The sequence below is a fragment of the Carassius auratus genome, unplaced genomic scaffold (genome assembly GCF_003368295.1).
Source record: "Carassius auratus strain Wakin unplaced genomic scaffold, ASM336829v1 scaf_tig00014308, whole genome shotgun sequence".
Classification (NCBI taxonomy): domain Eukaryota; kingdom Metazoa; phylum Chordata; class Actinopteri; order Cypriniformes; family Cyprinidae; genus Carassius; species Carassius auratus.
In genome coordinates, this window is record NW_020524488.1 from 501,282 (window position 1) to 522,627 (window position 21,346).

Here is a 21,346-nt window from a genome sequence, read left to right on the forward strand (position 1 = left end):
GCATTCAAATCCCTGTTATCCATCATGCCCTGATATGGAGCCATCATCTTTAGCAGTGCCATCATCTTCTTCACGGATACACCTACACAATCCTTCTGGTATTGCCTCCTCCACCCTCCTGTTGACACTGTTTAGCATTACAACAATTTTAAATCAGTGCTGTTGCAAATTTGCTAAATGTGGATGAAGCTTTCAGCATCTATAGTTTTTTGTTTTTTGTTTGTCTATACAACATTGATAGAGATGAGCCAGTTAATCCAGATTATGCTTGAATTACAATCCATTCCGGCCGTGAAAACAAACACAAAAGGCAAAAGGACTAATATCCTATGTCAAATTACGGCCTTTACAATTTTTTATAACCTATTACTGTATGTTTTCAATGTATCTTAAGTCCAACCTGTAGAGGCCAATAGCCGCTTTTCCACTGTGGGGCCAGTGCGAGCCAGTGCTTCAAACAGGCCAGGTGGGCCTTTATAGGCTACATCACATTTAGAAATAATTATAATTTCTATATTTTTTATAAAAGCTCCCAAACAAAAAACATTAATATATATATTTATGACAGGCTACACGAAGCTAAACTCTCGAGATGAAACTTAAGAAAGATAAAATATGTTACTTAATAAATACACGATTGTTATAGACTTCTTCAAGTGGTCGTGTCTACTATGGTAACGTTAATGCCTAGCGTGTATAGTCTTTTTTTCATCACTTATAAATATGTCTGCCTTGTATGGTGATTATAATCCACATCGGATAAAGTTATTTGAAACACTTGCTGCTGACTGAAAGTTTTGAGCTCAACTTATTTTAAAAAGTTTTTAATGCTGGTGTTATAGCTGTTAGCTTTATGAAATGATCCGCAGTGCTGACGCTCTCCAGACGCGAAGAAACTCCGCCTTTGTTCATAACCAAATGTTGGCCCCAAGGAAGCACCAGACGAGGACGATCAAGCACCAGAAGTGACTGTGGAAACCCGACTGGCCCTGGCATGCACTTGCACGTCCGCTTTTGGCCCGACAGTGGAAACGCAGCTAATGTTTTCCATTCCTAGTTTGAGCCTGATGTGTATGGCCCAGTGCATCTTTATTCACTTAACCCACCAAATGAGCCATAAATCACCCCCTGGGGGTGGCTTGGCTTTGTCTGCCACCTAGTCTTTTGTCCCCTGAGCTTTTTCAAAATCTATCTCTGCTCAACACGCTAGCACAAATCATCTGTCGACCGTTGTTTTTGTCTCCATATCGACTACCACATAAGAGATGATCCAAAGAGCCTTGGTTCTGCTTGGCCCCTACCTCCCCCCAGCTCTCTGGCATGAGAAAACACTTTGGGTCAGTGTCAGCAGAAACCCAACTGCTCAATATGAGGAATTTTGCCTGCACTGTATGATAGGAGGTATCAGAAGTGTAGTTTACCCAAAATTGAAAGTTTTCTCACCTTCATGTTGTTCTAAAGCCCTATGAATTTTTTTCTTCCACAGAACACAAAAGGAGAAAATTTATTTTTGTGCTCTTTTGGGGACAGATGTTTTAAGGCCATAAAAACATGCATAAAAGTATCACCAAAAGTGGTATCGTGCACTATATTCCATTTCTTTTTAAAGCCAAATGATAGCTTTTTGCAACAAAAAAAAACAGAGCTTTAGTGTTGTCTGATTCATGAACAAATCATTCTTTTAAATTGAATCTTTTTGACAAATAGTTTGATTTGGTTCACAAAACTGATGTAAATGATTTGTTCACATTTTACTCATTTGGTTCTCATGTTCTAAATCAATAATCTGGTTGTAGTGGTTAAAAAAAGGACTTTGGTTAGTGAAGCCATTTTCCAAGCTGTGGATAAACCCGGGATTCACCCGGTAACTCAAGAGAGACGGATTTCACGACTGGCTTGCTCAAGGGACAGTAGCCCCTCTCATTTAGGTATTTATCTCTCAAGCATTAAGCTATGTAAGTAAGCTGCACAAAGGGGCTTTCGCCTATTGCTCCAACTAACCGAAGGATTAAGGATTTGATTCATTTTTGTAGTTCTTCCGATCAGTCTCTGAGCGACTGACGTTGATTCAGTGTGCTGGGTCCCATCGCTCTTTGATGGCGTAAATGTCTCCCAAGGGTGACAGGACAACGGATGGAAGGCTGTGGTTTATAGGAACAGTACATCAGGACCTTGCTGCCAGGTTTCGAGGAATGAATGCATATCCGTGCTTAATGACTTTGTGTGTGGCTCATGACAGCACAGCGATTATGACAGGATGAATGTGGCAGTTATTGTGGGCAATCAGAGGCAGCCGCAGCATGAATGGGCCAAGCAATGCTGGCAGTAGGTATACGACAGAACCGCTGGATCATCGCCTGGCCCTTTTGTCCCACAGAGCTGTTGTATTTTTATTTTTATTTTTTTAAAGCTGCCAATAAACAAGGGTTCTGTCCTTACACACCATGAATTTAAATTATAAGCAGGAACTGGCAAAAACTACCAATCCTTGCATTCTCATTAAGAACTGCTGAATGACCTCTTCGAAAAAAGAAAAAAAAAGGACATTTTGGCTTATTATTTTCCCAAAGATCATGTTGAAAATGCTGCTTGAATGTATTCAAAAATGCACCATTGATAAATTGAGGCTACATGTGGCGATTCATCATTTGACCGAAGGTTTTCTGTCACTGTTTGATTTCTGTTTTTCCCCCTAAGTATGTCCACTAAAATAATCTTTCTCGGGCAAGCCGCAGTCTATTTAAAAACCTTAGACCACCTCCGTCAGAAAACCAATTAAGTTTGAGGGTTTCGTTTGAATTTAAATGAGATTATATTACAGTAGCATGAAAAAGGGGACTATTCAAATGAAAAGAAGCATGAGTGTTCTTCTCTTTATCTGGACCAGCAGTTCTGAGGCTTCAGTGGGATAGAGGAGAGAGAGAGAAAGAGAGGGAGTGACTGCATTTACAAGACGATTTGCTTGTGTGATGCTCTGCTGGAAAATACTTTTTTAAAGAGGAGGCATATTGGTAAAAGCTTTCAGATGATTTAATAAAATTTTGGAACCAAAAATGCAATTTATAGCATCTACTGGGCAGAACAGTTGACATTGAGGCATTTCTAAATGCTGTCTCTGACTAAATCCAGCATCTCTTGGGGAGCATGTGTTTTCTACAGGCAACTAACAGGCCTTTATGTGCTTTATATTATAAACTGCTTCACCCTCTTCAAAATTGTGTTTGCTTGTATCTTGGGTAATCAAGAGAAAGCTATTTCTGTTGCCGAAATGATGCCACTACAGAATTTTTTCTCTTTCTGAACAATGAGCAGTTTTAGTTGACACAAAACTTGCTTGCTTTTTATTCACGGTTATTATCTGGGTGATTTAATGTCTTTGTTCGTGGAAATCTGTATGATAACATCTCTCTCCTTGTTTCTGTCTTTCTCTCCATCTGTTTAATCGCTTTTCTCTTTTTTTATTTCTTCCTGAAGCAGCAGATGAGCTGGGCATTGAGTTTATGGGTAAGAAATGTATTTATTTATTATTATTAATATTTATTTAACCTCTTCTCTTTTCTCCCTCATTAGCATGCAAACAGAAGTAGTTGATAAGAAATTCTTCTGGAAAATTCTGTAGTGTGACAAGCTATACTCCATCTAGTATATAATATATATATATTACTTTATTATATTTTATCATATTTTATTTTTATATCATTCACTATTCATTTTCTATATAATTTTAAGACCACATTTGAATTAAGAGACTTGAATTGAGAAGCATTCTTCACACTCCAAATCCATTTAAATGATTAAAAAAACTGTGATTATAAATGTTTAAAATTAATCCCATATAAATTCCAATAAATTTAAATCTAGCATATTAATGATGTTTGAAAAAATAAACACCCACAGGCTTCTACTCTCATTCCTGGCAGTCATTAATGTATACAAAATCACATGATGCTCTCTGTTCCTCAAAAAAGCCTAATGTTCTTGAGTTTCCATGGAAACAGAGCACAAGAAATGTATTGTAAAGGCACAGGGTAGCATCTGTATGGGCGATGTGGTTTGTGTGGCTTGTGCGCATGCATGTGTCTGCTTGCGTTAGTCTGCGTGTGTTACTATGTGTGTCACTGTTAATTACGGCAAAGCCCTGAGGTGTGCACCTTGCTGAGGTGGCATGTTGTATAGCAAGTCTCTGGGGATAAGAAATATCACACAGCCATGGGCTAAATAGATGCATTTACCCTGACAAACCACAGTATCCACATACGTAAAGCAGTGTCGACAAACAGAAGCCCAAAAACTGCTGTGAAAATGGATTTTCCACAGGCTTTCTCCTTTTATGCATCCACACCCCTTCCCCGACCATCCTTTATCATGTGCCTAACAACTGAAAGCATTTCTTTAAGTGAACGAGTGATTCCTGTGAAGTTTTCCATTAGTCGTGCGTCACACGCTCGCCTCAAGATTTCCTCAAAAACTGTCAGAGAAGGAGAGATAGTTAAAGTGGAACTGATATGCATTTCTGCTTCTCGGAAATGACTGCCTGAGTGATTTTAATCTGGATGGTGAGCGAGTCCAGTTGTGGCCATTACGAAGTGTTTTCCATGAGAGAGAGAGAAACGGGAGGGCGGTTGTTGAGTGCATGTGTGCATGAATGGTCAGCTTTGTGCATTTGTGGCATGAGAGAGCATTTCAGTCACGTTTGTGAGTGAGCCTAGCCATCTGCTCGCAGACACACTCTCCACCAAACCAGGGCTCAATTTCCTTTGAGAACTAGTGTTCAGTCTCTTCTATCCCACTAACTGTTCTTGGTTTTCCACAGACGTGATGCTAAACTGTTTTGGATGCCCATTTTCTGCTCCTGTATACAAAGATAGATCTATATAGATTATTCTACTGTACTAGAAGTAGCTTTAAAGAACAAAGCTCAGACCTGAATCCCTTTGAACACTTTTACAATGTATTGAATCACAGGATATGAGTCACACAGCAAATCTCAGCATTGATGTTCTGACATCAAGTGGATCTTCTCCCAGATGAATATAAATTGTTAGGGAGGATCAACGTCTTACTAATCAGAGTTATTATAATTTAGATGTAAATTGAGAATGCTTTTTTCAAATCCAATGCATGAATGTTTCATTTATAACCAGAAAAGCAAGGTTTGATTGAGACGAACTGTGAACAATGGATTGACAATGTCTTACAATTTCTTGACGTGAGAAGGTTTTATAGGCTCTACAGACAGACAAGCAATAATTTTTCCATTTCATGGACCAAGATGGAAAAACACTTCCTATGGCGGCCTATGAACCGATCATTAGTCCGATTCTTCAAGCACATTTCAAGCCTGCCTAACCTCTGACACAAATGAATGTCTAGCTGACAGCTCCCTGCATGTTTCTCTGCTGTCTGTCCCTGAACATCAAATCAAATATGATTGTGCACGTTTGCATGCTAGTTAAAAATGCTGAAATTGATAAAACAGCCGTTATTAATTTTGAGATGGTCCCTTTTCAATTGTCTCTAAAAATGTATGTTCCGTCGCACTGGGAATGTTTCCATTATTGTGGCATTGATACATTTTAAATTTTTTACAACCAATAAGAGACAATTATCTACACAAGCTTTTTTTGTTCAATCAAGACAGGCAAAGTGATACCTGTGAATAAAGCCTGAATTATGTGCTATCTTTGTCTGTCTTTTCAGAGAGTGCAGAAACCTATCAGAGACAGATATTGTCCATCTTCAGCATAGCCATGGGGATCAGCCTGCTGGGAGTGGCTTGCATGGTTCTTTACTGCAAAAATAAGTGAGTCCCAATAATGCTTGGGATTTTGAGTAACATTGTTTCAACATATTTGTTTTTTGAAGGTAATAGGTGGAAAATAATAAATGAAAAGACAATTAAAAATGAATTACAATTGCAATTCAGGCATGCAATGGCTTATGCCTCTTCTGTGATTTCCTATTTAAGAATGAAATTCTTGAAAATAAAACATTATTTAGTAGTTTGGCACAATCTTGTATTGTTGTTTCTTAGAAAATAAATATTTTAACAAAACTACACTGCTTATTAATATTTGAAAAGCTGTTGTCTGTAAAATCAAGGTCTCTCTTGTCAAGGGCTCATGAAATATTGATTAATTTCAACATTTTCGTCACAAGGGAAGGTTTGTAAAATGTCATATGATGCAACTCCCCATCATCAATATATTTTTTTAAATGAATAATTTACATTTGTATTTGAAGTAAAAAGCAATGTGTACACTCAGTTTAAAGTAATGTGCACACTCGTGTTTTAAGATGCAAGGAATATTTTTTAAATCATGTTAAACCAACATGAATACAGAGAGTACATTTTGAAGAACCTGTCGCAAACTAAACTAGATTGTTCCTTTTCTTTTGTTTCACTGATATGAGTCTCATTACAGATTATTAAATGTTGTGGTTTAAAAATGTATTAACAGGAGACAAAGAGAGAAGCATCGAGCCCATCTGACTGAAATACGCAACATGAGGGACTGTACTATCAATGCCTCGGGTCTCATGTCTAAATCCAGCCCCAGACTGGAGAGCACCCTCCAGCTTCAAAAGGTGATGTTTGTTTATGTCCCACAGAGCAAATCTGCATGAAGTCCACATTTGTGCTGACAATGCACATAATGATTGCTTGTCCAAAAAAAGCCTAAACCCGTGTGTATACCAAATATATACGTGTAAAGTCTGAAATCAAGTCACCCTCATGTGCTGTAATGGAGATTGAAATAAAGTCCCCTGTGCATAACAGTCACCAGTAATGAATACAGTTGGAGGAATGATGCCCTCCATGGTTTTACTGCTTTCCCACCTGCTCCAAAGATCCCTCAAGTTGACAGAAATAACACTGCATGCAGCTTGGGGAGTAAACACTGCATCGATCTGATGCAACAGTCAAAGGCAGCCAGCCACCTAGCTGATGAAAAACTGGATAAATAGAGTTACATTATCCAAACTGGAAAATCAGTTTCTTCCTGCTGCCATTTGGCAGTTCATTCTCATCCCATACACAAATGTTGATGGCTCACATTCCCATGTGTGTTATCAGGTCCAATGAGAGTGAGCAATCAAACTTAAATTATTCCCAGTGGCTTACATGTATATTTCCTTACAGATACTTTAATACCAAAGTCATTTATATGAAAATAGTGTGTAAACGACACAGGGTGCAGCATATCAGATCAGTGACTTTTGCTAGTCCAAGCACGAACAGAAAACATTTAATTGGACCACTTATATAATTGCCACCAATATCTGCTGAGATAGTAGCAGACAACTATACAATTAATTTCAGAAGAAGCTGAGAGGGGGAGTTCCAATCTTTTGTTCAGACTTCACTTGAATTTTGCTTGTTTCTCCCCTCCTTCAAAATTTCTTTCACAGTAAAGCTTCGGTTCTGCTTCTCTTCCTCTGAGTTCTCTCACCCTGCTGAGGCAATGAAAGGGTGGTCAGAAATCATCCAATTTTCTTGTTGGAGAGAAGAACAATGCTAACAGGTCCCCAAGGAAGGAAGCAGTGTTAGAAGGACATGCTTTTTCAGCTGTAAGGCCCCAAACTACATTTAAGTCAAACTCAATCGTTTTAATGATGTTCCACAAGACAGGCAGAGGGAGGGAGATTTCACTAACTGGAATAACTGCATTATCTGTCTTTTCCAGCTCCAGCAACATTTGGGACGATTGGGGGGGGGGGGTGGCGGGGGGTCTTGGTGTACTTATAGCTGTCTGCCCTCAGATTGCTGGTTTTTTTATTATTAGTTAATGGCATTAATTTTAAGAGGGGACTGAAATTCATTAATGTAATCTTGTCTGAGATTAATTCCTGACTGGGGAAGTCGAAAGGAAGAATAATTAGAGTGTGTCTTGCTTAATCTGCAGTTTAAATGTAAAGTCTAATTAAACTGGCTTTTCCTCACTGAGGGACCTGTATATCGCAGAGTGAACATTTCTATGCAGCCTCTCTTTAGAGTTCATGATCCCTTTATTTTTTCTTTGGTCTGTGTGTGCGTTCTTATATTTATCTGTCTATACAACTGAGGGGAAGTGAGATGAGATGCTGGACAACACTAGAGCAATCATAGGTGTCATTTACAGCCAGTCGTGTCCACACCACTTCATGAAATAGCTTGCAGCATCAATGTATATAATACAGAGGAAGCATCCCTAATTGCTGAGCAAGAGTTTTCATTTTGTTAGTGTGTGTTATAACAAGTGGCAATCCGGCGTTGAAATTCGATTTTAATGTTTTGCTGAGAGGTTGTTGCAGTTGTCATCATTGGCAGAAAGCGACACTGTTCACTTGGCTCCCAGATGCACGCAGCTCGCTATCCGTTCTAGTTAAGTCATGAAACAAAATCAAACAAATGCATTCCCATAACTACTCTAAAGTGAAAGAAAGAGTGAATATTTTTATTCAGTATGGGCGCATTAAATTGATCAAAAGTGACAGTGAAGACATTCATAATGTTACAAAAGATTTATATTTCAGATAAATTATTTTCCTTTGAGCTTTCTTGTCAGCAAAGATTCCACAAATATGTATCAAGGTTTCCACCAAAATATTAGCTAGCACAACCATGATAATTATATGAATTTCTTTTAGAAACATTTAAAAGTCGTGCTGACCCAGGACTTCTGAACAATATTTTACATCCCCTGCAGTTCACCTACAATTTAAATGAATGAAAAGAAGTTACATAAGGATGGACCCTGAAACCAAAACGTGGAAAATATTGCTGGACCAATAAGCCATATTCAGGCCTCAGTTGCTGTTTTACACATTCATCCACTGACTTACAAAATCACAGTGGCAGATATAGAAGTGAAGTTGTCAAATTAAATGTCACAGAATTATTCAAGTATGTGAACTTGGTTAGAAAGAGTGATTTCTGCCTCCACCCAGTGCGTAATTACAGCTTATCAAATCATTATGCTATTGAAATTGTTTTTTTTAAATGATTTTATGAACATTTCTAATCGCAATGTTATGCTCACATTTCAAATTAGACTAGGGTATGAACAAATGCTTTACTACTGATCTGTTTAATCAAAAAAAAAAAAAAATATATATATATATATATATTAATAAAATATCTCTTGAAATAGATTTTGCTAATACTAATTAATATTCATGAGCTGAGCTGCTACCATTTCATGACATCAAAGTCAGCTGCATCCACTCATCTATCTTCCTCACTCTCTTTGGTTAATAGCACCCATTAAACATTCACACATGCATGGAAATGATAATCAGTGGGTCATCTACTATATAGTTTTGTTCATCTGCAATAATATCTTTTATTTCCTGTTCGTCTCTACAGAGCAGAAGAGCCCATGGTTTCTCCTCTCCGCAGGCGGCCAGCATAGTTCTCAGTAGCTCTAAAGTTTCCCTACCAAATCATAATCGCAGTCTCTCCATGGGGAAGCGCTGCAGGTACTTTCCCAGAACTTCACAACTATTGTAAAACTTCTGACACACTGTCCCTCTCTACAGAAGTGAAAGCAACGGAGGAAGAAATTTAATCAGCTTTCAATATGGCACCATATGTTAATGTCAAAAATGAACCACTTAAAATAATTATATTAATTGTAATTGGTAGCAGCCATGATAATTAGCATTTCCGAATATGTTTTCCATAAAAGTAATTTACAAGCACTGATTTATATGAAGAATCTAACAACAGGGCCTGAATTATTTATTTTGAACTCTATCATTGGAGCCGTGTGCTATCCTAAAGGTGTCTCATATAAAATATTTGAAACAACCTGCACATTTTTGTCTCCTAACTCCAGAAGCTTTAATCTGTTTCTACAGAAGCTGTTCCTTCTCCTCAAGCCCTGCCCTAAAAAACAAGGTAAACGGTTATCGAGCTGTCTCAAAGTGGACTCCACCCATCTCTAGAGCAGGCCATCATCTCAGTGGAGGGTCTCGAGATTCTCTTCATTCCTATAAACATCTCCAGGAAGTGGAGGTGAATGAGGTGATGCCACAATCTTTGAGAAGGTAAGCAATAAAATGCAACGATTGCAATGATTTATCTTTATTTCCCCAAGATCTAAATATATATATCATTTTTTAGGTATCAGGTTTTTTTTTTTTTTTTTTTTATAAGGATGATATTTAACTATATTTTTTAAGATATAACACAATTATTTGATATGCCATTTTACTATATACAATATGTGTTTAGAATTTCCATAAACATTTTTCCTCATTAAAGACAATGTTATCTATACACTGCACCTACTTTGCATATTAATGTGCTGTTGGGACAGCATGTTGAAAAAAGAAGTGTAATAGTGGGAGTATTTATTGGCCAGATTTTGATATAAAAAATATCAAATATTTCATAAGAATATTGACATATAATTTATTTTCCTATTCATTTGTCGTGTGTCCCAAAATGCATAATAAACATGCTTTTAGTCCTGGTGTCCTCTACAGTGGACATGTAAGAAATCAACATCCTGTTCAATAAAAGTAAGTCATGTTTTTGTTTGAAACCCCGTAACATTTTCCTGAGATGTTGATTTGAGAGAAACAATTTGAAAATTAATCAGATTTAAATGATAATTACAAAATATTATAAAATATTATCATATTTCCATAACCATGTACTATAATTCACAACTATATATATATATATATATATATATATATATATATATATATATATATATATATATATATAAAATAGTCAAAATGTATATAAAATAAAACTTTATTTATAATATACATACAGTAAAATACATAAATATGTTTTCCATCACTATAATTTTAGTCATTATTTGAAATGTGATGGAAATGACACTTTGATGGATCAGAAAAATGAAATGATTAGGTGAAAACGACAATTCTTTTGGGATACACGTTCTCTTCAAAAATTTGGGTTAAGGTTTTTACTTTTTGAAAGAAATGAATTATATTCAGCAAGGAAATTTATCAAAAGTGAAAGCAAATAGATTTATAATGTTACCATGTTTCCATGAATATATTAGGTAGCACAAACAAATCATCATATCAGAATGTTTTTTAAAGTATCATTGGACAATGAAATATGCCTCATGAAATTTTACTTTACCATTACGGGAATAAAATAATATTTAAGAACATACTAAAATAAAAAAATAATTGTTTTAAATTGTAATACTATCTCACAATATCACTGTTTTACTGTACTTTTAATTAAAGAAATGCAGTCTTGATGGGCATAAGAGCCTTCTTTCAAAAGCATTACAAAATCTTATACCAAACCCAAAGTTTTGGAACACCATTTGACATTGTTAGTAAACAAATTAAGACAGGTCCATAGAGCCAAAGGTGCACATGATTGTAGAAAAACCTTTAAATGTTAAAGTTAAAGATCATAACTGCTGAACTGTTCTCTATAGAACTGGTCTAGAACCAGATCCAGAGTTGAATGAGATTTCCAAGGAACATACAATATTGATTCAGAGAGTGAAACTGGGTTTCATTGACAGGGCACATGGCAGGAATAGTGTATTTCAGTTAAGTAGGGTGTATGTGAACAAGTAGCACTTACTCTTGAATTTCCAAGCAATGTTCTCATTACCATGCCAACTTGATCCAGCTTCACAGTGACTTGTAAACTCTGCTTTCTGCCAAACTCTCTCTGTTTGACCTATTTCCATAATTTACATTCTTAAACAGTGCAGCTTTGAGCTTGGAGACTCATTTAAGGGCTGTGATCGAGCACATATATACTAACACAGTTACAAAAGGGGGGGTTTTCTGTTTTTCCAGTGTGTCAGCAGAAGGGCTCTCTGTGCTTTTGTAAAGTCTGCTGGGTTCATTTTTGACTTTTGCTTAATTTAAGCTCATGTCTGAAAGCACAGACAATGGGTTACACTCTTTAGGGTTACACACTATTTAGCTATTGTTATTACTGTCCATGATTAATTAAATATTGATAATCCTCTCTGAACCTTTCTCAGGCCGGTTTAGGCCCGGCCCAAAGAGAGACAGATTGGGGCTGAGCTGACCTATTTCTAGACTTAACAGCTTTAAAACACCAACACCATCCCTGAACCTCTCTCTTGTTGCCATGGAGACACCCTCCAGTCTAATGGAGAAAAAAAGAAGTGAAGATGGGGGGAAGAGAGAGAGAGAGAGATGGGCACGCAGAGCTCGCTTATCCCCCTCACTATGACAGCAGGACCCCCACAGAATGTTGTCAGTTTTATAAATAAAAATAAAAAACACTGCATAGACACAAATATGGATTGAAACTGTGTGTTCCATTGGTGCGGTTATATTTAGATATTGTTTTGATTTGCTGCGATCTGCCAGATTAACCTGCAGCTAGAATACACTTTTAACAGCCATGTATTGTATTATATTATTTAAGCCCTGTTATTTAACAGTCTTTGATACCAGACAACAACTCAGTGGGAAGATGAGCTGGGGTTTCTGGGAAGTGACAAAACCTAGCATTTTTGTGTGAAGCTTTTATATTCACTTTTTACCAGGAGCAAGAATGATTTGGTGCCCTTGCAAAGCTTAATTTAAATGTCATCATGTCGAGGTTTAGAAAAGAGGGCGATAACTGAGCCAGTTTGAACCTCAACTCTGAGAAACCCACGACATTTCCTATGATTTTACATCTGACAAACCCTAGACAACCCAAGATCTGAGTTTAACATCACGGCGGTCTCCAAGCAAAATACTACAAGATATTTGGTTTGTCACCACAAGGTGTGCTGGATTCGATAAGCAGTTCCATCCTGCAGATCAAAACCATAGCTAAATGAAGTAAAGTGGCCTTCATAAACTCATAGGCCTGGGTGAAGGATACACAAGCTTTGATGGGAATGGCTCCAATCTTTGACAAAGCCATCAGAAGCAAAGTCCAAGCTGTGGCCGGATTATACATAATTACACTGAGATTCAAAAGATACAAAATTCCCACCACCTCAAAATTATTTTTTCACTGCTGTGATTGTTTATTTGTTTTTTTGTTTTTTTTGTTTGTTATAGAATTGTTTTCACAACATCCTCAGTGACCAAGTGATTTATTTCATGTGTAACAGACTAAATTAATGTAATGGATAATGAGATGTAAGCACTAATTCCCTCGGTTTCTCATTCTCTAGGTGCCAGTCTCACTCGGACAGAAATCAACAAAGCTGTTGCAATTTGAATATGCAAATTACGTTCTCCGCCCATTCCAAAGGAAAGATGGGCTACACCGATGTTCCGTGCACTCGTCTCGACCAGGGAACAAACTTTCCTCCCCCTTCTTTCCGAGCCCACTCCGTACCCATTATCCCCTCCGTTCAGGGACCTGATTTTGGGGAAGGGGGTGGGAACAAGCTGCATAATGGGGGTAGAGGATCTTCTAGCTACAACCTAATCAATCCTGAGACTGAGGCGAAGCCAGTGGCAAATTCTAGCGGATCACTTGCCAGCTCCTCTGTGGCGGTGCAGAATCCACAGAGCCTCACCTGCTCCGAGTCTGCACTGATGTCAAGGGGCCAAATCAAACACAAAAGCCTTGTTACCTACACAACAGCCTTGGGATCAGGTACAAGCTCCAGGAGAGCAAAGACTGTCATTTCTATGACTGTACTTGGATCGGGGGTGAAAACCATGCAGTACGCCGCCAGCATGCAGTCTAAAACTACCGGAGGACAGGAGGGACTGTCTGCTTTTGGGGAAGGACAGGATTATGTTTTACAAACCCCATTTGTGGGGGATGAAAAAGACAGCTTATTTCCTGATGGGGTTAGAGGTGTGACCTGCCTCACATATCCCGCAAGCTGATTGGATAAATGCAAAGATTGATTTGGAAAACTCCATGTTGGTGTGGATGGGGCAGGAACATCCCCGCTTCTGTAAAACACTTACTTTTGGAACTATTTTACTGCATTGTGAAGTACAACTACTGAACCGAATTTAAAACACTGACTTACTGACGACACAATGTGAATAGATGCGAGAGAATGAAGACTTTGGTGGGATGTTGATCTAAAGAGGTACTACAGAGGATTTATATGCCACTATTTAACAAAAGCTTCAATTTAGAAACCAAATAGTGTGTCATCTCAATGTTGTTTCTCTACTGTAAAGAAGAAAAAATATAATAGATGTCAAAACTATATGTATGTCATATATTCCTTGTATATGACATGCGAAGTGACGAAAAAATAAAGATGCAAAACATGCTAATGCAGAAGTTTTTTCTTTTCAATAACTGCTGTTCTATAATCTCAGCCCAGCTCTGTCTTTTTGTCTGTTTTGCTTGAGGTCTTGAGAAGAAAACGGCAGTTTCTGAATAAAATCTGAATGTCACCCTGTCATTTGATCAGAGATTATCTGCCCGTTCCCGTGCGATCGATGTTGTGCATCTCACACCTTCTGTTTTTAGCAGAGAGCTCACTGAGCACCGCAGCCAGGTATCTGCAAACATCGCCTGAAACGATCCAAGGAACGTGCTGAATGGAGAGAAACCGGCAGAGTCACCATCTGTCTCCATGGCAACAGAGACAAGACCATCAACGGATTTAATCATTTACTTGTTTATCTCCAGTGAAAGTAGCTCTTGCTAATTGAGCCCAGACTCATTATTTTGGATCAGCTATTTTGAAACCGCAAAAGGGGAGGAAAAAAAGTTTCCTCAACTAGCTCGTTTTTTTTTCAGGTGAGGGTGGAATTAATCACCAGAAAGATTAAAGTACAGTGTCACTGATGTCCCTCATCGTGTTTACCTCAAACGAGTGACTCGCACCCAGAAAGCTTTATGAGTTATCATGCTAATTTTCTAAGCACGAGTCTCAGCGGGAGGTGACATTATAATCCATATGAGAAAAAAAACAACAATAACCGCTGGCAGCTTGCTCCAACAATTTCTTCCAACTGAGCTCCACAGAAGCAACATTTGGCAATTCTTTTAATTAATTTGCAGATAAACATATTTGTTTTGCTCTCACGCACTGTGTCTCTATGCAGATCTTGTGTGAGCCATTGGCTCTGAAAATCATAATGGGTGATCCTTTAATTTTGTAAAAACATTACACGTTCATCCAACAGTTTAATATTCAATCTCAAGTCAATCTTTGCTCCGATGGGAGAGAGGCATGAAAACACTGATGTAATGTACAATGAGCTGGAATCCTGTGTGGATGTCTTGGTGGGGTGGTGGTGGTGGTGTTGGTGGGGGGTTTGGTAGAACACTGCATCCCAGTGCTATTGCATCTGATTGAGAAGCAGGCCCGTTTCTCCTCTATGCTGATATATTAATAAAGGTAGTATGTTTCTTTGAAGCAGGCTGCTAACAGTAGAGAGAGTACAACCACACAGCACAATGGGTAGACCAACAGATTCTGGTGGGAAATGAATGCAAAGCTGAACACAAAGTGCAGAGAACGTAGACGCAATGAGGGCAGTGGAAAGATGTGAAATATGTCTGTCACCTGGAAGGAGCTGCAATAACTTGAAAATTACTTTTTTCCACAGCAATGCACCTTTGGTTTGTCTAGTTACATTTTTTTTTTTTTTTTTTTGCCTAAAGCCACCGGCGGCGCCAGGGGGGGTCTTGGGGGGTCTCAAGACCCTGCCAAAAAATGCCTTGACCCCCCATTTGACCCTCCAGCCTCTTCCTGATTCAAAAAATATATATATTCGGGATAAAGATCCAAAAATGTTTCTCTTCAAACTACGCAGAACAATAATAAATAATAATTATTTCGACATTTATTCATACACTGAACCGAGAACCGTTTCTGTCGGACGCGTCCGATTCGAGAACCGATGAGCTGATGATAACTGCGCATGCGTGATTCAGCGCGAAGCAGACTGACACAGAGCGCATCTGAAACGAACTGATTCTTTTGGTGATTGATTCTGAACTGATTCTTTACTAATGTTATAAGCGCGGGTAAACCAAAGGCTTGAATGAAGGGCAATCATCGCCAATGACGGCATTACATCGAGCGCAAAAGAACCGGTGAACCATTTTTTTTCAGCTGGTTTATTTGATCGAATTGTCCGAAAGAACCGGTTCACTTGAGCACCTGCTCCTTTGCCCCTTAAGTGCCCTTTTGTCAAAGCAAAATTTCCTTATTTTTTTTTTTGTAATAACATAAACTTTTGTGAATGCCTGCCCACGCCCAATCATAATATTAGTACAATTTATTAATAATAGTTTAGCCGTAAATAAAATGACCAACATGATGACAGTACACCTGACAACGACCTCATCCAACCGGGAAGATTCCTCATGCTGCACGCGCATTTTTTAATTGCTAGAGGATTATTTTCAACATCGTGGCAGCTGGTAAGTGGTGTTTCATTCTCAGCGAAGTGATTTTGATGTTTATTTACTTATTATTATTATTTTACAAGAACGATGTGATGTGAGAACATGCAGATACGTTGTTTATATTGCTGTGTGTAGCCTGTAGTGTAGAAGTAACACTAGCGTGCTGTTTGAGGGAGAAAAGTTTCACAGGCATCGAGGGGTCTGGTCTTTTTTTATGTTATTTGAATAAACTTTTATTATATTACAGTACTTATTTATTTTTAACACGTAAAAATAATTATCACAACACTGGCAAGGCTTATTCAGAATTTCTCATTCTCTGAATTATCATTATAAAAATAAAAACAATTCAGAAATGAATTAAAATATAATTATATTTTAAATGTGATGCAAATATTTTTTCTACAAAAGCAAGACCACTTTAGCCTGTAAACTCAATATCTATCTGGAAATAAATGTAAAAATATCAATGTCAATAATAATGCATAATATACCTGACATGAAAGTGCAGTGTGAAGGATATGAATAACAAATGTAGCCTGTCATTTGTTTACATTGCAAAGGTGTTTTTGTTGTTTAGTAGCAGAAATATGCAGTTATTAGCCATGTCCACTGTATTTTTTGTTGGTTTTCATGAGACCCCCCTTGAAAAGACCAGGACCCCCCCATTGCCCCCCCAATCAAAATTGTCTGGAGCCGCCACTGCCTAAAGCATTCACACTGTCTAGATGGTTCGCACTGGCACAGAATACAATTTGTTGGTAAAATGTGTAATTTTGTAAGGAAACTGCTAAGGAAAACACTTTCACAATTCAACTCACAGCCTAAACCGAAACTGAAGATTTCTGATGGATGATTAGCTTTTTCATTATTCAACAGATAAAAGATAATGAGTAATGCATGCATTCAGTGATATGGTAGATAAAAAGATCCCTTACTTTAAATAGCTTTGGTTTTGAAAGGATGTGAAGAACTTCTCGTGTTTAATAATAAAAAATAAAAAAAAACATTCTATTACAAATGGGTTGCTTAAACAATATCACACATGCAAATCAGTGCAATCTATGTGAAATGGAAGTCATTTGCACATATCCTGTAAAGAAATCCTAAAAAGGTCTAAATTTTTGTCTTGAAAAATGCCTTAATAAATTGTCCATTTCATTGATTTGATTATTGCTGCCCATGTTAAACCAGACATCATTTTATATTAAATGTAGGTGCATTCAGTAGTTCTTTGGCTAGCATTACCATCAATTTTCTTCAGTAAAAGTTATATAAATTATACTGATACTAGTGAGTTTTAGAGAGCGGTCTTCATTTTTTATTTTGTTTAAAGTGCCCCTATTATGCCATTTCAAATATAGCCTTCAAAGCAGTGTGTAATGTAGTTGTAGTATGTGAATGTAAACAATCTGCAAAGTTGTAAAGCCGAAAGTGCACAATAAAGTTATTGTTTCCCAAAAGAAAGAATCAACTCTGAGCAGCCTAAATAATTTGTCAGTAATTCAAATCCCACTTCCGTGACCGATATATGTCACGGTGTATAACATCACGATGCTGTGCCGGTGAATTTGTTTTATTATCACTTCCGAAAGACAAGGCTGCAAAGAATCAGTGGTTAAAATATTGTTTTCCACTGTACCACAGCAGTAAAACCCCAATCTTTTTTTATGTCCCCGTCATTTTACTGACGACTGCTTCTCTAATCTCAGGGATTCAATGCAGGATTCATCAAACGCTTGCTCTTGAAAGATGGCTCAGTACTCAGTTTATTTCGACCAGCTGGCTCCACTGAATCACAACTTGTAAGTATGAGAAATAATAGATGTTCTATCAAGTGTTCATAATACAGAACATTGGCAATGGGCTTATAGTATCTGACAAGCGCTGTACGGGGTAGACTAATCATAACAGACTGGGCCATGCTTTAACCTTGCATGCATGTAAACCTATTGTAGGAGACTCCCAAAACGATATTAGGAACCTTAAAAATGGCATAATATGGGCACTTTAAGTTGATTTACTTGAAATTAAATTAATAACTATAGGCATATTTAAAAATTAAAAACTAATAAATATGACAAACACAAAAAAATTACTCAAACTAAAATCGAAACCGGCACAATACTGTAATTGAATGTTTTTTTTTTATAGCAATCTGCTGTAAGCACAATCTTCATCTGATGCGAGTATACCATTCTGATCACTCTTCACAAAAACATCCCTTTGTTAATTTGCAAAACTTTTTAAATGAGCACAAAAGTATTAAATGCAACTTTAATTAAGCAGTTAAGTGAAACTATACATCCTTAACATTCAGCATTTCCTTGAGGTACTTTATCACAAAGGGCTCTTCATAAAGCAGATGAATGGCATATATGTGCACAATAGACTGACTCTGAATTCTTCCCAGGTGAGACAATGGTTTGTGATATTAAGTTGACAATGAGACTGATTACATAAAAAGGGAACTTATGATTCTCCATGATTAGCTGCATCCCAGTGGTGCATCATTAAAACATACATGACTACTTTAATATACTTGATCATAAATCTACTGCCGCTGTTTACAAGAAAGTGCAAATTTTCAGATTTGTTGTTACTGTTCGAGGCTAGTGACAACCATGCATTGTAGTAGCAAATGATACAAAACACTTCTATGTCTACCTAAGTATAACATGAACATAATATATAAAAGGTGTCCATAAAATACAGTGAAATGACTTCATATCATGGAGTTGATTAAAAATGGGTCCGGTGAGAATACTGAAAAAAGCATGTGATCGATAAAATATTAAAACATTCAAATTAATTTCATGGTATATGCAACCCATTAAATTGGATTTTCACAATGAAATTCATAGTGTTTTCAACAAACCAGGGTTAGTGGTGTGAGTCGTGTGACATAAAGATTAGGCCGTCAATATCATAAGATACAAATTATTTAAAAATGGTTTACAGTAAGTTTTTCCTCTGGCAATACAGAATGCAGAAACAGATGCAACTAATTTGTTACATGTGTTACTCTCCATTCCAAACAGATTTTTCGACTTTGTGCCACACCAAGCTCCAACTACATCCAGACAGTGACGGATGCTTCGCTGACCACCACCTGCATTACTTCAGCTGACAAATACTACAACTAATAAACATGACTACTGCCTACTGCACATATACTAGTTTTGCATATGCACATTTATTTAAATCTGCCTGAAAGTTTAGATCCACCTGCAGAGTTTCTTTTTTGGCTTCTTTCTCATTCACACTAAACAGCTTTCAATTTTAGCAGTTTTGCTCACTGGTGGGGCTTTAAGACACTATTTTCCATAAAGCTGGTTTTATTGTGAAAAGAATAATAATAAAATAAAATAAAATAAAATAAAAACTGACATAGCTTAGTAACCCCACATTTTCCATTTCTCATGAACATATCCAAATTTTCTAATGAAAGATAAGCATTATGGGTTCTGGCTTTGTGATTCTTCTCCCATCTGAAATTGGTGTACTTTTTGAACTTGTGTATAGCAGAATTGATAAGAGCAATGAGATTATGCTTATGAGCTTAATTAGAAAGATGGTATCTAATTTCTCTTGCAAATACAATTACAGGAAATCATGAGCTGAGGAGAGAAGGGGCTCTATAAGTGAGTGCAGAGAGGCTATAACACGAGAAACGAGTCTCAGTGGGTGTTTCCAAGGAAATTAGACGCAGAAATACACAATTATTTCTAAATTAATAGATGTGATTATTTGCCAAGACTCAAGATGTGCGAATACTGGCCACAATTTGATTAATCTCAAATTGAAAATAAACAAAGATGGAGTACTTGCCGAAGCACTTCAAATGGAAATAATGTTAATATTTATGTTGGGGAAAGAATCCATGATTTGGCGAGTTATATTATGTATATTTCTACATCTTCACTCACAAATACAAATGACGCCTAAAAAATTCTAATTATATTTTAAAATCTATACAGATTTGTAGTATTAAATTATTAATTATTTAATTGTTAATAAATTATTTATATAAAAGCACAAAACTGACATTAAATGACTCTGTTTGTACATGCATTGCACAGTTTTGAATCTGGGGACTGAAACATAATATCAAATCAAAGCCTTGTCTGCCAGGGACCGTTCTGCTGCAGCTCGACATATAAAGTCATCTAAATATGGTTTCACAAGAACTTTAAATCAACCAGAGGCGTCACTACTTTGGCTGGCTAATCCACATGGACTTTGCATCTTTTAAACTGCCTCATTAAACTTTTATATGAAATGAATAATCATCACAATTACATTTATTTGATCTTGGGCTCCTTGCATATGCCCGTACCCTGAGGATTCCTAAAAACCAAACTAACCTTAGCTTTCTTGTTCACTGGTCCAGCCAATTTACCCATTTCTGCAGAAGAGAAAGCAGATCTTTGCAAGGAGGACAAGAAAAGAGAAAACAGCATGTTGAGGAAGCTCTGCATGATCTCTGGCAAATAAATACACTTCTGTAAGCTATTTTTGGTGTTTGTGGATAAGATAAGAAGAGCGAACAGAAGGAAGTGATGGAGAACAAGTGTATCGGACACAGGCAGGAACAAGAGAAATAAAGAGACAAAGATATCGCTCGACATTATGATTCCTTTCATGTTGTATACAATCACTTCAAATCACAGAGGTTGAATTACATTTTTAAGATGCCATTATAGATAAACATTTACAGTGCTTTAAATATAGGTCTATGTTGATAAATCTAACTGCATTCTTTTATTTCTTCCATTTGATCCAGTATTCAGTAAATCTCATTAACGTGGAGAGGTATTCAAATTAGCCTAATTGAGTTTCAGATATCGCCTGCATGTATCTTCTGTTGTGTGTTTCTGTGTTGCTCTTCTATTCTCATGCTGCTAAACAAGCAAGCTAGCAAAAGACAATGAGAAAAACAACAATAATGACACATGGAAAAGGCTGGGGAAAAGAGAGACAAAGGTTTAGGAAAAAAAGAATTGAGAAAAAAAGAGACTGTAAGAAACAATGAAG

General features: G+C 37.1%; 1 protein-coding gene across 2 annotated transcripts in view; it reads left to right on the forward strand.

Moving 5' to 3' along the window:
• LOC113074315 (pro-neuregulin-3, membrane-bound isoform-like) overlaps nt 1-14,217 on the forward strand; it is a 127,166-nt gene extending 112,949 nt beyond the window's left edge. Inside the window, exons 4-9 of one of the 2 annotated variants that reach the window (XM_026247114.1) lie at nt 3,475-3,504; nt 5,701-5,803; nt 6,462-6,588; nt 9,350-9,462; nt 9,844-10,032; nt 13,143-14,217. In XM_026247114.1, the coding sequence (XP_026102899.1) occupies nt 3,475-3,504; nt 5,701-5,803; nt 6,462-6,588; nt 9,350-9,462; nt 9,844-10,032; nt 13,143-13,812 (1,232 nt within the window). In that variant the 3' untranslated portion in view covers nt 13,813-14,217. The remainder of the gene's footprint in view (nt 1-3,474; nt 3,505-5,700; nt 5,804-6,461; nt 6,589-9,349; nt 9,463-9,843; nt 10,033-13,142) is intronic. The other variant, XM_026247115.1, reaches the window with a different exon arrangement.
• The last annotated feature ends 7,129 nt before the right edge of the window (nt 14,218-21,346 follow it).